A 19,802-nucleotide genomic window follows, 5' to 3' on the forward strand; every position below is an offset into this window, starting at 1 on the left:
GATTTGGGGGTTCGGCCGAATCCAAAATAGTGGATTCGGTGCATCCCTAGTTGCCACATTATCTGGGGAAAAAACAGCCTTCCTATACTCCCAAAACTGCCTCCCTTGCTTTCCCGCCAGCTAAAATACAAATCGTCTGCGGGATGGCACTCGGAGCGATTCTTTTTCCAAAGTCACCTGAAGTTATCTCAAAAGGGTCAGGGCACACAGGCAGATTCGGGGAGATTAGTTGCCCCTGTGACAAATCTCCTCTTCTTCAGGGCGACTAATCTCCCCAAACTGCCTCCCGTGCCTTCTTGCCAGCTAAAATGCAAATCGCTGGCGGGATGGCACTCGGAGCGAGCCGTTTTCCGAAGTCGCCCGAAGTTATCTCGAAAGGGTCAGGGCACACAGGCAGATTCAGGGAGATTAGTCGCCCAGAGACTAATCTCCTCTTCTTCGGGTTGATTAATCTCCCCGTACTGCTTTGGGAGATTAGTCTCTCTGAAGAAGTGATTTGTTGCCTGGGGCAATTAATCTCCCCAAATCTGCCTGTATGCCCTGACCCTTAAAACATTAGTATCAAGCATTTTACAGGCCTGGTGGCACTTGAATATTCCTCATAACAAGGCGGCGTTAGCCTGAGGAGAAAGTGTTATTATGGACATGGCTAAGGGTGTTACAAGGAAAGGTAAAGATGCTCCTGAAATAGAAAACCACTGGGGTTGGTGTCTCTGCCCAGTAGCAGGCCTGGACTGGTAGTCAAAATAGGCCCTGCCCAGTGGCGTAACTAGATGTTGCTGGGCCCCACAGCAAATAAATTTTAGGGCCCCCAACATATCCAGTGTTTGTCCTGTTTTACCAATATATGTTCAAATTGCTCATCAATGAGAGCCTCATGGGGCCCCCTGTACCTCCTGGGCCCCCCTGCAGCCGCAGGGTCTGCTTCCTCTGTAGTTACGCCCCTGGCCCTGCCATTCCAAGTACACAGAGGCCCAAACAGCCCACTATATGGTAACTTTCTTTTTTTTTTATAATTCTTTATTTTTCATAGTTTTTTTAACAATGCCAAAATGCCAAAAAAAAAAAAAAAAAAAAGGGGGGGGTAATGGAAAAGAGGGACCAAAAGAAAAAATCAACACAAATAAATATGTAAATAAAAATAATACATTAATATAAAAAGGGGTGGGGTACAAAACATAAAGGGGAGCATCGATATGGAAAGCCGGGTACACATCTGAATGACCTTCCTGAGAGTCCTTCTTATTCTGGTTACAATTAAGATATTTTATTCCGTATTCTCTTGTATCATTAAACAATTTCTAAATTTTCCCTAGTTGTCTTTTTGACTCCAAGTACCCCATGTTTTATTGTATGTCTCCCATACGCCGTTTCGCAGGGCTCCATGGTCACTTTCTATGGAACCATGCAGCAGCCCCTCTGGCATTTGCCAGAACCCACAGATTGCCAGTCCGGGCCTGCTGCCCAGTAACACAATAGCATTCTAAAATTTGTCAATTATAAATAATATCCAGTCACTGGTTTTAAAATTGACCAACTGCATTGCTTTATTGTCAGAAATAGGTTCTTAAAGGGGCTTTTAAAATGCAGCAAAACCCCCTCACAAAACTGTCAGTTGAACATGTCATATCATGTTGAGTGTGACCCACATATGGCACAATAATAGTGGCCTTATCATTGCTGCCAGGACGGTATAATCCCAGCCATATGGATGCCTTTGTTGGTTTTAAGATGTGTAATGCCTTTTGAGATTTAACAATTTTAATTCTAGGTCCCTCAGTGACCAGTCTAATACATTCGCCATCTTCTCCTCACATGTTTATGGGAAGATGCCTCATAACGGCGGACTAGTATAACTGCAGGGCTGCTAAGAGGCGGGACTTAAACAGGCAGGCGGAGATGTCTAACACAAAAGTTACCAGGGAAACTAAGTGCCACTTCCTAGACTAGCTCCATGACCGAGTTTCTAAGCGCGTTCCCTGGCGCGCGTCCCACTGACACGTGCGCTTGTTTACGTTCCTGGCACTAGCCGTGACGTCACCCCCGGTCAGGAAAGTGTTTTGTTGAGTTCCCGGTGGATGAAGCTGATAAGGGAGGAGGAGGGGGTTACACAGGAGCGCGAGTCTTACAAAGGCCATGACAGCGGTACACTGCAGCTTGATTCAAAGGACAAAGAGGAGGAGAGAGAAGGGCCCGGCGGCTGTCAACAAAGCGCATCACGTGACGTGCGAGCGAGACCGCTGATGACAATAGAAGGCAAAAGCGGCAGAGATCCGGCAGCACCGAGAGTGCAGCACAGAGAGTGACAGGGTCCCAGAGATTCCTCCGCCGCTAGCGCGGACGCACAAAAGACACCCCAAAAGGACCTAATGCCGCAGCGGTAAGAGGAGGCTTATACCGGAGCCATGTCGTTCAGCCTGGAGGATACGCTGGAGTCGGACTGGGTCGCTGTTCGGCCTAATGTGTTTGAGGAGAAGGAGAGGCGCAAGTTCGTGTTTATTGTGGCCTGGAATGAGGTGGAAGGCAAGTTCGCCATCACCTGCCACAACCGGACCGCGCAGAGGCAGCGCAGCGCAGAGAAGGCGGCGGGTCGGAGCCCGGCCAGACAACAGCAGCCGCGGTACAGCCCGACCGAGAGCCCCGCAAGGAAAGCCCGTGAGGAGCCGGAGGAGGGGGAGGACGAGGAGTGCAGCTGGGCCGGACTCTTCTCTTTCCAGGACCTGCGGGCCGTCCATCAGCAGCTGTGCTCTGTCAACAGCGAACTGGAGCCCTGTCTGCCCACCTTCCCCGAGGAGCCCTCCAGCGTCTGGTCCGTACTTTTTGGGGCCCCTGAACTAAGCGAGGCTGAAGTGGAGGAACTGGGCCGCCTGCTGCGTCTCTACCTGGACCACGTGCTGGACACTTGCGGCTGGAAGATCCTCTCACAAGTCCTGTTCGCTGACCCCGACGACCCCGAGGAGTATTACCAGAGTCTCAGCGAGCTGCGTCACAAGGGCTACGAGGAGGGGCTTCAGAGGAACCGCAAGAGACTCCAAGAGGTACCCAAATAGAATCATTATAAAACCCTAACCTTTGCCTTATTGCTACTGCTCACAACAGTGTCGCTGCGACTTCCCGAATCTCACCCGCGGCTGTGCCTCACATTCAGCATTCTGCTTGGGGCTGCTGGGAGTTGTAGGGTTCTTTAGAATCACAACTCCCAGCAACACCCTGCTGAGAGGCTGCTGTGTGACAGCTCTGGATTTCTCTAGTTACTGGCAGTTGTAGTTCAGCATCACCTTAAAGGTGGCCATACACGCAAAGATCCTATCGTACAAATTGAGGATTCGTACGATTTTTGGACCGTGTATGAAGAGCCCCATCATTTTTTGTCCGGCAGAGATCGGTCGTTTGGTGGATCGGAAAGGTTTGATTTTGTCTCGACCGTCCCGCCGGAGCCCATTGCGCCATCATCGTAATCTGATCGTTCGGCCATAGGGCCAAACGTTCAGATTACCCCCGATATAGCCATGCCCGTTATAGTGGCATTTTGGGGAAAGATCGGCTTGTTTGGCGATGTCGCCAAATGAGCGGATCTTTTCATCTATGGCCACCTTAAGGGTCACTTGCTGGGTGTTCCAATGGTAGAGCAGCTCTCTCTATCCCTCAGTATCAAGCAGATTTGGTCACTGATTCCCTCCAGCTGCCCTGGCACAGTCTTGTAGTTGAACAGCAGCTGAATGTCCATAGTTTTCCAACCATGCTGAGGTTAGGATGAGAGCCGCTGATAGTAAATACAGTAGCAAAAATATTTATTTAAGTAAAAAATGTTTATTCGGAGATGTGTAGCCTAATGCGTTTCGTACCAAGTGGACACCTACTCATAGTCTAATGGTCCCACCCCTGTACAAACTTCTTATAGGGGCAGGTCTGGACTGGGAGTCAAAATAGGCCTTGGCATTTCAAGTACAAAAAGGCCCAACAAGCCCCCCCACCAGCCCACTCCACAGTGACTGTCTATGGCATTTTACAGCAGCCCCTCTGGCATTTTACAGAACTCACAGATTGCCAGTCCAGGCCTGTATAGGGGTGATGACCAATCAGAAAATTATCCATCACACAAAGCCTTGTCCAATCATGAAAGGGTACATTTCCAATTCTTGGCAACCTTTGGACTGGGGTTTTTAGTGATTAAACCACAATGTGATTTTTTATTTTCTTTGCAAACTTTATATGTATACTTACTCCTTAGGAGCAGATATAAATAAATAATAAATACCGTCTTTTCTATTTAGTTAGGATGAGAGCGTTACTCAGTAACTGTAAGAGGGCCACATTTCTTTGCACAAGCAAAAAATTGTACTTTAATAATTAATGCGCTTTGTAGTTGTTGATCTGTAACTCAGCACATCCAAACTGTCAACTTGTCCAGCAGTAAAACTGCCAGAGCTGGGGTGTTGTACTTATGTCCCTCTCACTGTTTTGCATTCCATCCTGTTGTTGTAATGGAAGGAGCTACACTCTACATGAACTGCAGGGAGTGATAAACTATAGTGGTCTCCTCAATAGATGTAATGTTGTGTGCCATTGGCAGGCAGGCCCTGTAGTGATTCACTAACCCAGGATTATACCAAAAGTCCCTTTTTAAAGATTAGGCTCCTCCTTTGTACCACATAAGATCTATGAATACATGTTGATCCATTAGGATTCTGCTGGATGTTGAGCATTAAATCTCTTTCCTTTCTCTCGTGTGATGGATTTTAACTCAGCCAACAATAATTTTGTTTTATTCCTCCCTTAATTGACTAAGTATACTGACATTACAGGGAAAAAAGTATGGGTGTTTTTGCTAATTTATAGGGGCTGTTCACCTTTAAACAAACTTTGAATATTGCAATTTCAGCAGTCTGGTTGCTAGGGTCCAAATTACCCTAGCAACTCTGCATTGATTTGAATAAGAGGCTGGAATATGAATAGGAATGGGCCTGAATAGAAAGAGGAATATTAAAAAAGTAGCAATAACTATAAATTTGTAGCCTTACAGAGCATTGTTTTTTAGATGGGGCCAGTGACCCCATTTGAAAGCTGGAAAGAAGAAGGCAAATAATTTAAAAAAACACTCAAAGAACAAATGAAGGCCAATTTAATTGCTTAGAATTAGCAACGTTTTCCAACAAAAAATTTAATTAAATCAATAATGATAAAGACCTATTTGTCCTGACAACCTGGCAAAAATCCTTGGATTTATCCCACTGCGTTTCCAGTCCAGTAAAATAATTCTCAAGTAAAATACCTGCATACCTATCAGGTTTATTTTTGCGGTAGGCACATAATTTTGACAGTCTTAGTTTTCTTGCTTCATTTAGTACCTGGGGCCCTTGGCAAAACATGGGTTAAATCAGGGCCATAGAGGAGTTTGGAACACATCTAAGGGGTATAACAACAGTGCATCTCTTCTTTTACCCCATAGCTCAACCTGTTGCAAGTACAACTGTCAGCCCTTGTCTTAAGGACGCTGTTAAGTGGTTAAAAGTTATTTGTGAATGCAATTAAAAGTAGTATTTTTATGTTCCTTATGCTCTCCTGCACTTCTGAATCTTAAAACCAAGACATGCTGGCTTCTGCTACATTGTTTCAAGATTTAGGAGTGCAGTAAGGAAAAGACAAATATTGCTTTCAATTGGTCAGAACCACCAGGGCAGAGAATAGCATTGGACAGATAGATACCGCTGTTGTATATACAAATGCCTTTACAACCAGTGGAATATTTAATAAATGTATATTTAGAAAATGTAAAAATTACTAAAATTTATATTTGAGGAAAAAAACAAGTAGCACACATCCAATAATGGACACCCTCATTAGCAGTTCTTAAAAGGCCAGGCTTGGAAACCCACGTGTGTAGACCTACCCTTTATCTGTAACCTTATGTAAAACTATAACGCTGAATGCCATTAAATTTTGCTTGTTGATATCTTTTGTTTGGTGCAAATAGACATTAAAAAAAAAAAAAGGCCAGGCTTGACTTTCCCTTGAATTCACATTTGTTGTTTAGAACCTTTTGTACTACAGATATAAAGAGATACTGACACCTGAAATTAAACTTTTTTTTTTACATCTATTATAATATTGGCTTTGCAAGCTACTTCTAACTTTGCCATAAAGTATTTGCATGATGCTTTTACATTACCCGTCTGATCCCCCATGTTCCTGTATGAGGGGGCTGCCATATTTGTGCAGCAGGAGTCCGTTAGCATTAGAAACTGTAACTGACGGACTGAGATGGGACAGTCAGGTTGGCAAAGTCAGTGTCAGAGAGTCAGGCTTAGGAACTTCAACTAACAATTATCTACAAAAACAAACCTCTCAGCAAAAAATGATCAACATGACCTATAGGTAACATTTAATGTACATTCATATGCTAAAATTCTTTTTTTAGTGTCAGTATCACATTATAGGCCAATGGTTTACAATATATTTTAGCATTACAAGCTCATTTGCCTTTGTTTCTTGTGTTTTAAACAATAATCTTTCAAGTTCATGGTGCACATTCACATGAATGGCAGCTGCAGTTTCTTTAATAGCTGACGTATAAGGGATGAGACGGGTCTAATGTAATGTTCTGTTGCAGCTTGTAACTGGGACTGGGACAGAGAAGCCACTGTAAATGATTAATACATGCCAAAATGAGCTTGTTGGATTGTTCCTTGTCTGTCTCTCTCTCTGTTCACAAATTGGCACATTGCTGGCTTTATATTCAATAGCACCATTATTATGCTGATACTCCCACAGTTCTGACGTGTCCCTTTAGACATTCATACACATCATTTCTATGGAAAATACACTTTTAGACGTAATTTCCAATACAGTTGTTTGATGCAGCTTGCCATACGCCTAATTTATACTCCGTATTTTAACCAACTTTGCCGATTCATTTAATCAGGCTTTTAAAGGGGTTGTTCACCTTTGTGTTATATTTTAGTATTGTGTAGAGAGAGATTTTCTGAGACAATTTGCAATTGGTTTTCATTTTTTATTATTTGTGGTTTTTTAGTTTAGTTTTTTTCTTCAGCAGCTCTCCTGTTTGCTAGTTCAGCAGTCTGGTTGATAGGGTCCACATTACCCTAGCAACCATTCATTGATTTGAATTACAGAATGGAATATGAATAGGAGAGGGCCCAAATAGAAAGATGAGTAATAAAAAGTAGCAATAACAAAAAAAATAATAATAAAAAAAAAATTGTAGTTTTACAGAGCAGAAGAAAAAGGTAAACGAAAATTGAAAAGATGCTTGGAATTGGTCATTCTATATAACCTACTAAAAGTTAACTTAAAGGTCAACCAACCCTTTAACCTATCATCTGTCAGATGTACAGCATGGTGCAAATGCCATGCTTCCTAAACAGATGGACTCGCTGCTTCTGTCTTCTATGGGTTAGAGTCCAGCAGCAGGTCGGGTACCCGCGGGTTACCCGCAAAAACTTGCGGTACATTGCGGGTTGAATTTCCGGGTATGGGTATAGATGCTGGTCGGCGGTTTTGCGGGTCACCGGTCGGGCCGCGGGTCTTCTCAATAGCATTTTTACTTCTTTTTTCGGATTATGCCTACTTCCGATGATGTCACTTCCGGTTTACACTTCCTGTTTTACTCCCTTTTTTCTGATCACGCCTACTTCTGATGTCATTTCCAGTTTATAATGACAGTACTTCCTGATTCTTGATGGTCAGTGGGTCCGGGTTGCAGATAAGGTACTTGCGAGTCAGGTAGTGGGTCCAAGGGGGTAAGAATGCGGGTTGCGGATTGCAAGTTGCGAGTATGGGTCGGATAGGGGTTCCAAAAAATGGACCCGCGCAGGATTCTAATATGGGTGTTTCATAGAAGTCATAGGTACTTATTTTTCAGACATTGATATACTTTGCCTGCATAATAATTGCTTTACAGATTGAAAAATCTGTCTAAATAAAAAAGAAAACACAGGCATTTGTCACATAATCAGGCAACTCTGTTTGCAGCTTGTCTATTTCCCAAATGTTACTATGCCTATTCTTGCATTTTGATTAGAATGTTACAACAGCAATATTGCTAATGCGCCCAAACTCTGTAACTGTTCTAAATTGATGCAATTTAGTTGGTATTGTCCCTGCTGAGCAGAATCCCTGAGTTTTGTTAAAGGGGTTGTTCACCTTCCAAACACTTTTTTCAATTCAGTTGTTTTTAGATTGTTCCCCAGAAATAAAGATTTTTTTTCAATTACTTAACATTATTTATTTTTTACTGTTTTTCCAAAAGTGTAAATTTGAATGTTCGTGTCTCTGGTGTTTGAGTCTGGCAGCTCAGTAATTCAGGTGCAGCAGACTCTGTTACAATTTTGCAACATTTAGTTGATCCATTTCTCAGCAGCATCTCTAGAGTATTAGAAACTATTGTATTCATTCTAATGAAATACAGAGATTCTGCTCAGCAGGGACAAAGATAAGAAATGTATCAACTAAATGTATCCATTTAGAACAGTTAACAGGGTCGACGACCCCCCTCCAAGAGCTGCTTCAGAAGGTGAAAAATAACACTTTACACTTCAATATTAGAAAAACGGTGACACATAGAAGAAGTCGTTGGAAAAAGTCGTTATTTCTGGCAATCTATCTGAAAACAACTAGTTGTTTGAAGGAGAACCACCCCTTTAAGGCAGCTGAATTGATACAATAGTTGCTAATGCTCCACAGATGCTGCTGAGATATGGATCAACTAAATGTTGCAAATTGTAACAATTCAGAATCTGCACCTGAATTACTATACTGCCAGACCCAAACACCAAAGACACTAACTTTGAACTTGTATTTTGAAAAAACCGTAAATAAAATAAAAAATGGAAAGCAACTGAAAAAAAGTGTTTTTCTGTAGAACAATCTGAAAACAACTCAACTGAAAAAGGTGAACAACCCCTTTAATAGGATATATATTTATTACAGTAGCTATTCAGCATATCTTTCTAGTAGTGATGTGCGGGGACCCTAAACAACACTCTCCTTTTTTCGTGAAATAATGTGTTTGTATTTATACACCAATGTTATAACATTATAATGTGTGTATAAATTAAAACACATTATTTCATGAAAAAAAGAGTTATTCTGTACACCAAATATACGTTTGAAGATTGATCGTGCACCCCGTAAAGTGACTGGGATTGAGTGCAGGCGCTTAAGACTGAGAGTATATATATATATATATATATATATATATATATATATATATATATATATATATATATATATATATATATATATATATATATATATATATATATATATATATATATATATATATATATATATATATATATACATATACACATTATTTTATTTATTTTTTTTTACCACATTTCTCCGTATTTGTAAACATGTAATCAAAAGTGAATGCATGCTGACAGTTGTAGTTCAGTAACATCCACCCTTTAGAATAAAACCTATGTGTATAACTGTTAAAGGTGTATGAGTTGCATTCCTTCCTACCATATAACTATGGTTTTGAACATGCATTGATTAGAGCAGTCAATCCAAAACTGGCCCGCTGGCATCCAGTGTGCATACTGCTGTCGGTGAGGCAAGCTTCTCATCTCAGAAATATTACAAATATAATGCAAATATAGAGATTCATTTCATTCTAAAAGTACAAAAAAATCTTTATTATAGCATCATTTAAAATAGCCTGTGGGGTTTCTCAAGCTGCCACATGGCAGGACTGTAATAACATATGAACTTGCACTTGAACAACAGGCTCTAATATACAGGCCAAAAGAATAAAAGTCTTTCTTTAAATGAAGTACAAAGACCGCTTTACACGTATTGTGCCCATCTGGCACATAATCATAGGTCAAACTACACTACATAGAAAAAAGTATTTAAAGGCACAACCACCAATCAGAATGTACATTACATTAACCAATGAGAAAGGGAGGGAGGTGAAGCGGGAAAAAAACTTTAATTTCAATCAGTTTGTATTTGAAATGCATTAATAACAAATGAGTGACTTCAAATGCAGAGTTCATAGTGGTAGGAATTCTAACTTGTAGATAAAAGATGGAGTAGAGAGGAATAGGGAAAGAAAGTTTTACCTTCCAGGCAGATAACAAACCAGCCAAACCCTCCTGCATAAAAGATCCAGTAGAATTCTCTGTTTGTGTAGCAGCTACTTGTTATAAAAACAGTAGGTGATTTAGTTACCATTTAATTCCTTAACCAATGCATGTCTACCATACTAATTATTTGCAACATACAGTATGACTGTGTATATATCATTATGCAACGCTGGTCACTTTTAAAATGAAAATCTTCCACAGAATGTTGACTCACCTGTTGCACCTGCCTGTGTAAAGAACAGAACCTCTCTAGCCTGACCTCAATGAGCTCCTACCACACCTGTAACTGTATGTTTTGTCTCAGTAATAAGTGACTATTCTTCGTTTCTTGTTTTCTATGTGTATTTCTATGTTGCTGACAAGTGAGATTAGTGGTTAAAATCCCAGTTCATCTAGTATTAAACAAACATTTAACAGAAAAAAAGCAAGCAACCAAAAACCAGGCAGAACTGCAGTCAAATGACTGAATTCAGTTAGTTTGTTAAGTGCTCATACAAGTCACACTGGGCAATACAATGTTTTTTTAGTGCAAAAAATACTCAGTAAAAATATGCACTAATATGAATGAACTCCCCCCAAAAATAAGTGGGTGTTAAGTGGCTTCAGGGTGGCATTAAGGCAGATGCTGGAGGGCCCAAGGAGTGCTAAAGGGCAGGCTGATGTTGGTGGGGTTTTGGGCACCTGTAGAGTAATATAAAAGTCACATGGACACCAAATATGTGTTGTCCTTGACTCCTGGGGCTATTGCACCCCAGTCCCATCACATGCCCCGGTCTACTCATTTACTAGTGGGAAATTACAGATGAGCATCACATGACTGGCTGTAAGGTACTGTATGCACTAGTGATATGCGGGTTGACCTGAAACCTGAGGTTACCCTCGGGTTGGCAATCGGTTGGCTGGGTTCAGGTTGAGATTTGGCCAACTATTGCGGGTTAGGGTTGTGTGCGGGTTGAGACTTTGCTGACATCACTAGTATTTACATCTGCACCTAAAAGTGCTACTGATAGTAAGTAGGGTTGCCACCTTTTATAATTTTTTTACCGGCTGCTGGGGGGCGGGACCTCAAAAGGGGCGGGTGTGACATCAAAAGGGGCAGGATGTGATGTCAAAAGGGGCGGGCCACGCGACGGAGACCCACGGACGCTAGAAGAGGCAAAGAAAAAGATAAGTTGCAGGAGATTGGGGGCAGGCCAAGGGCTCCTCTTGATCGTATTAAAAATTTACCGGCAGCTACATTGCCGGTAAATTTGTAATCCCGGCCTTGGCGGGTATTTTACCGGCTAGGCCGGTAAAATACCGGCCGGGTGGCAACCCTAATAGTAAGATGTGCAATCTTTTTGTGCCAAAATCGTAGATCGTAGACGTAGATCTGTGGGACTCAAAATGTAAAAACATTTTTTACAGATTTGCTTGTTTATTTAATTTTTCATAATTACTGGAACAAAAATATTGCGGGTTTTTCAAAAAGTCAGGGCTAGAGATAAAGATAAAATACTAGTAAGTTTATATCACAGGTCTACACTATATCATGATCATGGTTGATCCAGAAGGATACTGTGAATGTCTTGGGGCACTGTCACTGAGAATAATCTTGTACTGCAAAATATAACAAGACTGTTACATCGTGAAAGATTCCCTAAGTTTTAGATTTTCCTCAGTTTTCAAAATAATCCTGACTGCCAGTTAAGGGTTTTGACACATTGAAATCTCTATTAAATATGATATGTGTCCATTTGTATGTGTTTGGCTGCTTGTTACCCATTATCATTACTGCACAGTAAAAAATAATCAGGGCATGAAAATTTGCCCTTTAGTATTAGTCTAAGCTCACCACCATAACCTTGTTATTAATAAATACCTGTTTGTCATAGCAAGAATAATAAGGTTTATGTTGTCCAAAACCTCCAGTGATTACTTTTAAGAGAGCATGCTCTACTGAAATGATGGAGAATGTTATTTATTACTTTGCTGTGCAGGAAAATCTATTCTGTAAGATCATTGAATGGCTAAATGATTTTCATTTGTTTTCAGTTGGCACTTTATCCATTTCATTGTATATGTACTGCTGTTGCTCAATATAGTGGTACAGGTATAGGATCCGTTATCAGGAATCCGGTTATCCAGAAAGTTCGGAATTTGCCATCTCCCATAGACTCCAATTTAATCAAATAATCCAAATTTTTAAAAATGATTTCCTTTTTCTCTGTAATAATAAAAAAGTATCTTGTACCTGATCCCAACTAAGATATAATTAATCCTTATTGGAGGCAAAGCAGCATATTGGGTTTATTTATTAAGGGTCGAGTTGTGTTTTTCAAAAAAATTCGAGTTTTCGAGTTGATTTTTTTTGGTCAAAACTCGCATTTTCGGGTTAAAAATAACCCGAATTTATTATACCCTGAAGCTGGAAATGGCTTAAATCTGAAAACACAGCATCTAAAACCTGCCGAAGTCATGTAAGAGTCAGTGGTAGAGGTCGATTGAACATGTTAACAGCCTGCATGATGTTTAAGTTTTTGGGCAGAACCCTCTGAAAAAAACATGATTTGTTTTTTTTTTAAGGGGCTTAATAAAAGTTTGAATTTTTATATATTACTTCAATTGGATCCGGTGTGCTGCTGTTTTTTCCTTGAATGATATTTTGGCCCAAGGACGGGAGTGGGTCTCACAGTTCAGCACCTGGCACTGCGAAAGCGGATATTGGAGGGGTGAGCACTCTAATTTTGTGATTGATTGTTTTTTTTTCCTGTGAAAAACTCGATTAATTCGAGTTTTTCGAATTTCGGACAACTCGAACTTGAATAATTCAGTTTTTTCCGTACGAGTTTTCTTTTTAAAATAAGATACCATTCAAGTTGTGAGTTCATTTGAGGTATTAAAAACTCTTTAACATTCGACCTTTGCTAAATAACCCCCTTACTATTTACATGATTTTCTAGTAAACTTAAGGGTATGAAGATCCAAATTACTGAAAGATCCGTTATCTGGAAAACCCCAGGCCACGAGCATTGTGGATAGTAGGTCCCATACATGTATACTGTAGATGTATAGGGGGGATTGAATAGAAAGGCCCAAGTATTAGTTGATACAGTAGCTGCAGCTTTTCTCTTGTGAAATAGTAACCACACACTGTGTAATTGTTGGCTGTACATTCATGTGCTCCATAACTCTTATGTTCCAATTCTTTGTAATTATGACACTGATATCCAAGCTTCACCACAGCATAAAAGTTGGAATTATAGAAGTAACCACAAGTGTTTGGTTTTTTGTTGGGTTCTATTAAAGGTCAAATAAAGCCCATAAGAGTTTTTTTTCCCCTGCTTTTGATTCCTACCTATAAGGATGCTGTGTAGCCCCACAAAAAGATTAATTTACCTCCTAGGTTTCATAAGCATCGTCATGTTCCTGAATTTCTGGGGTGGAGATCTTTCTCAGAAGAATGATGCCTCTTGTTTATATCTGCCTACTCGTTTGGCTGCTTGTGATGCATAGTTCCAGTTTCCTTGGCCACTTTCTCTTCTTTTTGTAGGAATTCTCTACAGTGAAATGATTTCTAGCCGTCATCAGCTTTTCACCCCCTCCTGTGATCGTTTTTACTACTGTTGAGATTGCCTTCTAGAGTCTTTTATATCTTTATTATTCCTTGCCCCGCTATCCTCAAACTTAATATAGACCATATGATTACGCCAAGATCCCTTGTTTGCAGTAACACCATATAACGTAACAACATTTTTTTTTTTTTTGTTTTACTCCATGAAAAACAATGATATAAATACACACAGAAGACTTTTGCCAAGAACAATCTTCATGACTTCTTGCACCCTTTTATTTGGTATCTTGGTTTAAAGGGGTGGTTTACCTTTAAGTTAACTTTTATGTTATAGAATTTCCAATTCTAAGCAACTTTTCAGTTGGTCTTCGTTATTATTTTTTATAGTTTTTTTTAAATTATTTCATTTTTCTTCTGACTCTTCCCAGTTGTCAAATGGAGGGTCATTGACCCCATCTTAAAAAAAAAAAATGCTCTGGAAGGCTGCATATTTATTGTTATTGCTAATTTTTATTACTTCTCTTTCTATTCAGGTCCTTTCCTATTTCTATTCCAGTCTGAAAACAATTGCAAATTGTCTCAGAATGTCACTTTCTACATTATACTAAAAGTTAATTTCCAGGTATCAGTCCCTTTAAACAAGCCGACCATCAAAATCTGCTGACCTTTTCCTCTCACCTGAATTCTTTCACCATTTGAAGACCGCAAATAACTTACAAACTAGGAAAAAATATGGAAAAGCATTAGGTGGAAAACGGTATTTTTCAAAATTGGTGATAGCTGTTATGAGTACATGGCTGTGCCATTAGTGTCTAAAAATGTTATATGACCTTCTTCTGGATTTATTTCTAATTCTTGTGTCTTTGCACGAATTTCTGATTTATTCTTGAAAATGTACAACTCCACATTAAACTTGTTTTGCAGCCTCTAAAAGAAAATCCAAGCAAATCTTTTGCATTGAAATTTATTATAAATTTCTTAAACTTGGGTGAATTAAATTGACCCGAAAACTCGAATCAAATTCGATTTGAATTTTAAAAACTTGATTCAAGTTTTATTCTCCGAAAAAAATTTGGATGTCAGGAAGGCTGCAAACAACTCCAGATTGACCCCTGGACGTCTCCCATTGACTTAAACTGCAATTCGGCAGGTTTTTATTTGGCAAATAGGCGAATTTGAGTTCTTAAAGGGACAGAGTATGATAACTCTCAAAAATCTAATTTGAATTTTCAAAAAAACTCGAATCGGATTTCAATAATTCCCTAATCAAATGTGACAGTTTTGACCATAAAAAATTCGAAAATTTGAATTTTCAGTTCAACCCTTGATAAATCTGCCCCTTAGTCTCACCATGTGGGTCCTACAGCTCTTCAGTATTTTGTGGGATTTGCCAGTTAGGTTTAGTTCTTTTGGGTTTTCGGTTTATTGCTTTCCAGCCTTATTATAAAAATGCAAAGGTTTAGGCCCTGTCCATATCCTTCTCTCAAGTCTGAAATATTTTCCAAGCACATTTTAATGCTATATGTCTATATTGTTTTCTCTCAAGCATCCTCATTTCTCCTGTGTGTCCTTCTGCTAAGATCTTTGTCCTTGAATATCTAGTGTCTCAAGCTTTAAATGGGCTTGTTCATTTCAGCTGGCGGCTGAAGGAAAGTGCAAAGAAAACAGCTGATGTGGCATTCTTCAGTAGCCTTCTTTGTCTCACAATGTCTCTGAGTTGTGTGTTTGTGCACAAGAGAAATGTCCTTGCATGCTAGCCTTTCCTTGTCAATCATTCAATGGATGTTGTTATTGCTCTCCCTAAACCTAACTGCATGATAACCATTCAAGTGATGGATTGTTAAGTCTATAAAATTTCATTTGAAACTTCCTTCCACCACCAAGACAAGTTCCATTGAACCTCACGCATTTACTTGCAGAGTTTTTTTCTGGTGACTTTTTGCGTTTTTCTCAAATTGTAAAAAAAAAAAAAGCAAATTGTTGGCCAGTTGGTCATAGATCCCAAATATCTGGCCTTTTTTGGCAACATTTATGCTACCCCAGCTATTCTCAACCTTTATACAGTAGAACCCCCATTTTACATCCCCTGATTTTACGTTTTCCCTCATTTGTTTTGTGGTCCCACCTATATATTATGCATAATACATTTCCCTGATTTTACATTTTCCTAGATTTTACACCATTTTTTTCTGGTCCCCTGAAAAACATAAAATGGGGTTCTACTGTATTGCATTAGTTTGTATTTATTGCCTTAATTAAAGTAAGGAAGTGCTTCTTCATATAATAGCTGCTTTACATATAAAGAGATCAGCGTTAGCATTTGACTCTGTGGATCATATCAAGCATTTCAGAAACAGGCAGGCTAATATAGAAAGCTATACGAAATGTAAGTTTAGAGCCAGACAAGATAAATAAATAAAAATACAGTGCAAGTCAATCTCACACCAGATTTGCCCGCCTACAATGCAGATGCGGATATCGGGTGTTACCATGTTGCAGCTTATCTCTGTGAGCCTTATCTGGATAATAACAGTTCATACTTTTTTAGTAGTATGTGCCATTTGGTAATCATAAATAGAAAATTGCCATTTTAAAAAATAAGGGCCGTCCCCTGGGGTAATAGGATTCACAGTGCACACAAACAAACCATGTTAGGTCACATGAGCCAATTAACAGACAGAGTTCTGTCTTTTGCTTCCACACTTCTTTCTGTTACAGTTAGAGGCAGATTTATCAAAGGTTCGAATTTCAAATTCATGTGAGTTTTTAAAAACTCCCATAAATTCGACAAATCTAAGTTTATTAACTCGGATGAATGGAATCGACCTGAAAACTCGAATTTGATTAGAATTTTTAAAAACTCGATTCGATATCTAAATTGATCCCTGGAGGTCTCACATTGACTTTAACAGCAATTCGGCAGGTTTTAGGTGGTGAATAGTCAAATTCGAGTTCTTAAAGGAGAACTAAACCCCCCTGCATAGTCTTACCTCTGAATTCTGTCCCCTCTTGAAATAGCGACCGCATTTGCAGAGTGAGCGCCATCTTCTTCTCTTCATTAATCTTCGTGAAGTGAGCGGCATAATGGTGCATGAGCAGTTGGAGAAATCTTCTGGTTAGTGACAGCTGCGCATGCGCCAAAAGAGTCGGAAATTGCCGAATGGGAGGAAGAAGACACGAAGCTTACCGAAGAGAAGAAGATGGCACCCGTGAGCTCCGCTGTGCTCACTCTGCATGTGCAGTTGCTATTTCAAGAGGGGACAGAATTCTGGGGGTAAGGCTGTGCAGGAGGAGGCAGGGAGGAGGGCCAGTGGGGACTTAACATCACGGGCGGTTTAGTTCTCCTTTAAAGAGCCTGAATTCTAATTTTTTTAAAAACTCGAATTGAATTTGAATAACTCCCTAGTTGAATTTGACAGTTTTGCCCATAAAAAAATCCAAAAATTTGAATTTTCAATTCGACCCTTGATAAATCTGCCCCTTAGAGTTGTAGTATTTCTGGTCAGGCGATCTGTTGCTTAAGTGTTCATTTTGGTGGTATAGTTTTCCTTTAAAGAAAGATTGATTGCTGTCTGACAACTCTAGCACCATCTTTTGGAGAATTTTAGGATATAAGCTTGCCTTTCTCAGAGGCTGAGACTGTTTTTCGACTTGGCCATTCCTGACTGAGTTGGGAACCTATTGGCCTGTCATCTGACAATGTGTGAGTAGGGCTTAGCTGTGAGAAGAGGGCAACGCATGTGGATGTGGTCCTTTCCTGAATGGTCTCTAACAGGCCTGTCTGAGATGTGATTGCTGGGCAGAAGGTCAAACAATTTGGGAAATGTGGTCACCTAGAAGGTTGGCTAAAGGTATACTCCTTTGGGGAGGTTCCCAGACAGATCATAACCTATATGGCCAGCTTTAGTATCCTCTTTGTTTTAGTCAATTGTCTAAGGTGATTTATTTTGTTTGCTAAATTGCATGATGTTCTGTACACTCATAAACCTTATATATGTTTACTTAAAGTTGTTGGAAAAGCACAAAACCACAGAAGTGATGGTGGACTTATTGGACTTGTATCAGCTGGAGGATGAAGCCTACAGTAATGTTGTAGAAGCAACCACCGAACTCTACCAGTACCTGCTACAGCCATTCAGAGATATGAGGGAGCTGGCAATGTTGAGGAGACAGCAGATTAAGGTATTGTATGCTTAAATAATTATATGGAACTATTTCCAGCACCCTAAGTTTTTATTTAGTATAAAAATATATTTTTTAATTAAATGGTATATTAACAAAGTTATTTGTGCTCTAAAGTGAGCCAGAATGCTGTTTTTAGCCAGAAAGGAACGATGTATACACACAGGAGTACAAGACAATGTAATTTCCCACATAAACAATAAATATTTGTAAAAGTAAAACCTGCCTAAATGCTAGCTGATACAGATGTAAGTAAAGTAAGCTTTTATATTGACCCATTGCTCATATGCCAGTTGTCCTAGTGTCAACAATTTGTTTATTGTCTCAATTATGCGGAGCGCTCACCTCCCCAAATCACACTTTTGTAGTGTCAGGTGCTGTACTGTGAGACCCACTCCTGTCACTGGGTCAAATCAATATCCAGAAAAAAAGCCAGCAGCACACCGAATCCGGTTGTAGTTGTGTTCAAAATTGAAAATTTATTTAGCCCATATGCAAAAAGGCAACGTTTCGAGCCTACCAGGCCCTTTATCAAGCTTCATAAAGGGCATGGTAGGCTCGAAACGTTGCCTTTTTGCATATGGGCTAAATAAATTTTCAATTTTGAACACAACTACAACCGGATTCGGTGTGCTGCTGGCTTTTTTTCTGAACAATTTGTTTATTGACTTCAATGGTATTGCCTTAATAAACTTCATCATCTTACCAGTTGTTGGCATCTAGTCCATTTAATCCTCTTGGTATAAATCATGCTTGGCGCTTTATGTGTTAAATCATTTTGTGCTCTTTCTCTTTAGTGTTTCAAAATGCATTTACTTAATTTGTCGTGTCTGTAAGCTGTAAAGTGAGGCTGTTTTGCAAACCACTCACTGAATTTTAGGTGTCATTGCTTTTACAATAAAACATGAGGAGTAAGGTGACATAAACATGCACCAAATCATGACCACAGTGTTCCTTTTATGTCTTCTGTTCCTGAGTAAGGCATAAAAGATGGAGGACAAATATAATGCTTCAATACCACTACTCACACTGTTTAGCATATTCTGTTAATATAGTTATTTCTTAAAACCCCAAGTTAGTGTACAGTCAGATATAGTTACATTGAGCAGTACCAACCCCAAGTTATCCATGGCTCAGGCATTACTTATAACACTATACAGTTTCCAGATGTGTTGTCCATTAACAGCACTGCATATGAAGAACACCATTGTCATTTTGTGGAGCACGATCAAGTTATGACCTTAGCTTTGTTCATTAAGATGACTTCACTAATATACAATGATAATTTTACATTTTCAGATCGCAATTGAGAATGATTACTTGGGTCCAAGACGAATAGAGAGCCTTACAAAAGAAGATGCTGACTGGCAAAAGAAAGCTCATATGGCAGTTCTTTCAATTCAGGATCTAACCGTCAAATACTTTGAAATAACAGCTAAAGCTCAGAAAGGTAACAGAAACTTTAAGCACAAGTGCTAACGAGACTGCTTCACTGCTTTTTATGCTTTCCACAAATCTAGGTCATTGGATTAAGCTAGTGATTAATCATTAGTATACTGTATAATCATTTATTTATAACAGTGACTTCACTGTTAGGCTAGGACCACATGAGGGCCAAAATCTGCTAGCTGAAATCCACTGGCTAATTTCAGCCCTACTGTGGGCAGTAGCCTCCTCTATTTTATGCATTCAGAAGTATTGAATTGGAAGCAGCGCAAACAGACTCAGCGGATTTCGCAAAGAACTGCGAGTCTGTGCATTTTGAGCCAAAATCTCTTTGTGCCACTTCCAATTCCGTACTTCTGAATGTGGAAGAGAAAGGAGGTTACTGCCTTCGGTAGGGCTGAAATCAACAATCAGGTTTTGGCCCCCATGTTGCCCTAGCCTCAATCTGTAGCTTAGTTTAACAGACCTGCCAGCTTTCCATTAAAATTAGCTAATGTAAAGATACG

The 19,802-nt window shown here is 39.7% G+C and overlaps 1 protein-coding gene across 1 annotated transcript in view; it reads left to right on the plus strand.

The window, feature by feature from the left end:
- Window positions 1-1,909: 1,909 nt before the first annotated feature.
- Window positions 1,910-19,802, plus strand: part of jmy.L (junction mediating and regulatory protein, p53 cofactor L homeolog) — a 36,278-nt gene continuing 18,385 nt past the window's right edge. The window contains exons 1-3 of the mRNA XM_018265504.2: window positions 1,910-3,038; window positions 17,677-17,850; window positions 19,150-19,300. Of these exons, the coding sequence (XP_018120993.1) occupies window positions 2,406-3,038; window positions 17,677-17,850; window positions 19,150-19,300 (958 nt within the window). The 5' untranslated portion in view covers window positions 1,910-2,405. The remainder of the gene's footprint in view (window positions 3,039-17,676; window positions 17,851-19,149; window positions 19,301-19,802) is intronic.

The sequence above is a fragment of the Xenopus laevis genome, chromosome 1L (assembly GCF_017654675.1).
Source record: "Xenopus laevis strain J_2021 chromosome 1L, Xenopus_laevis_v10.1, whole genome shotgun sequence".
NCBI classification, from domain to species: Eukaryota; Metazoa; Chordata; class Amphibia; order Anura; family Pipidae; genus Xenopus; species Xenopus laevis.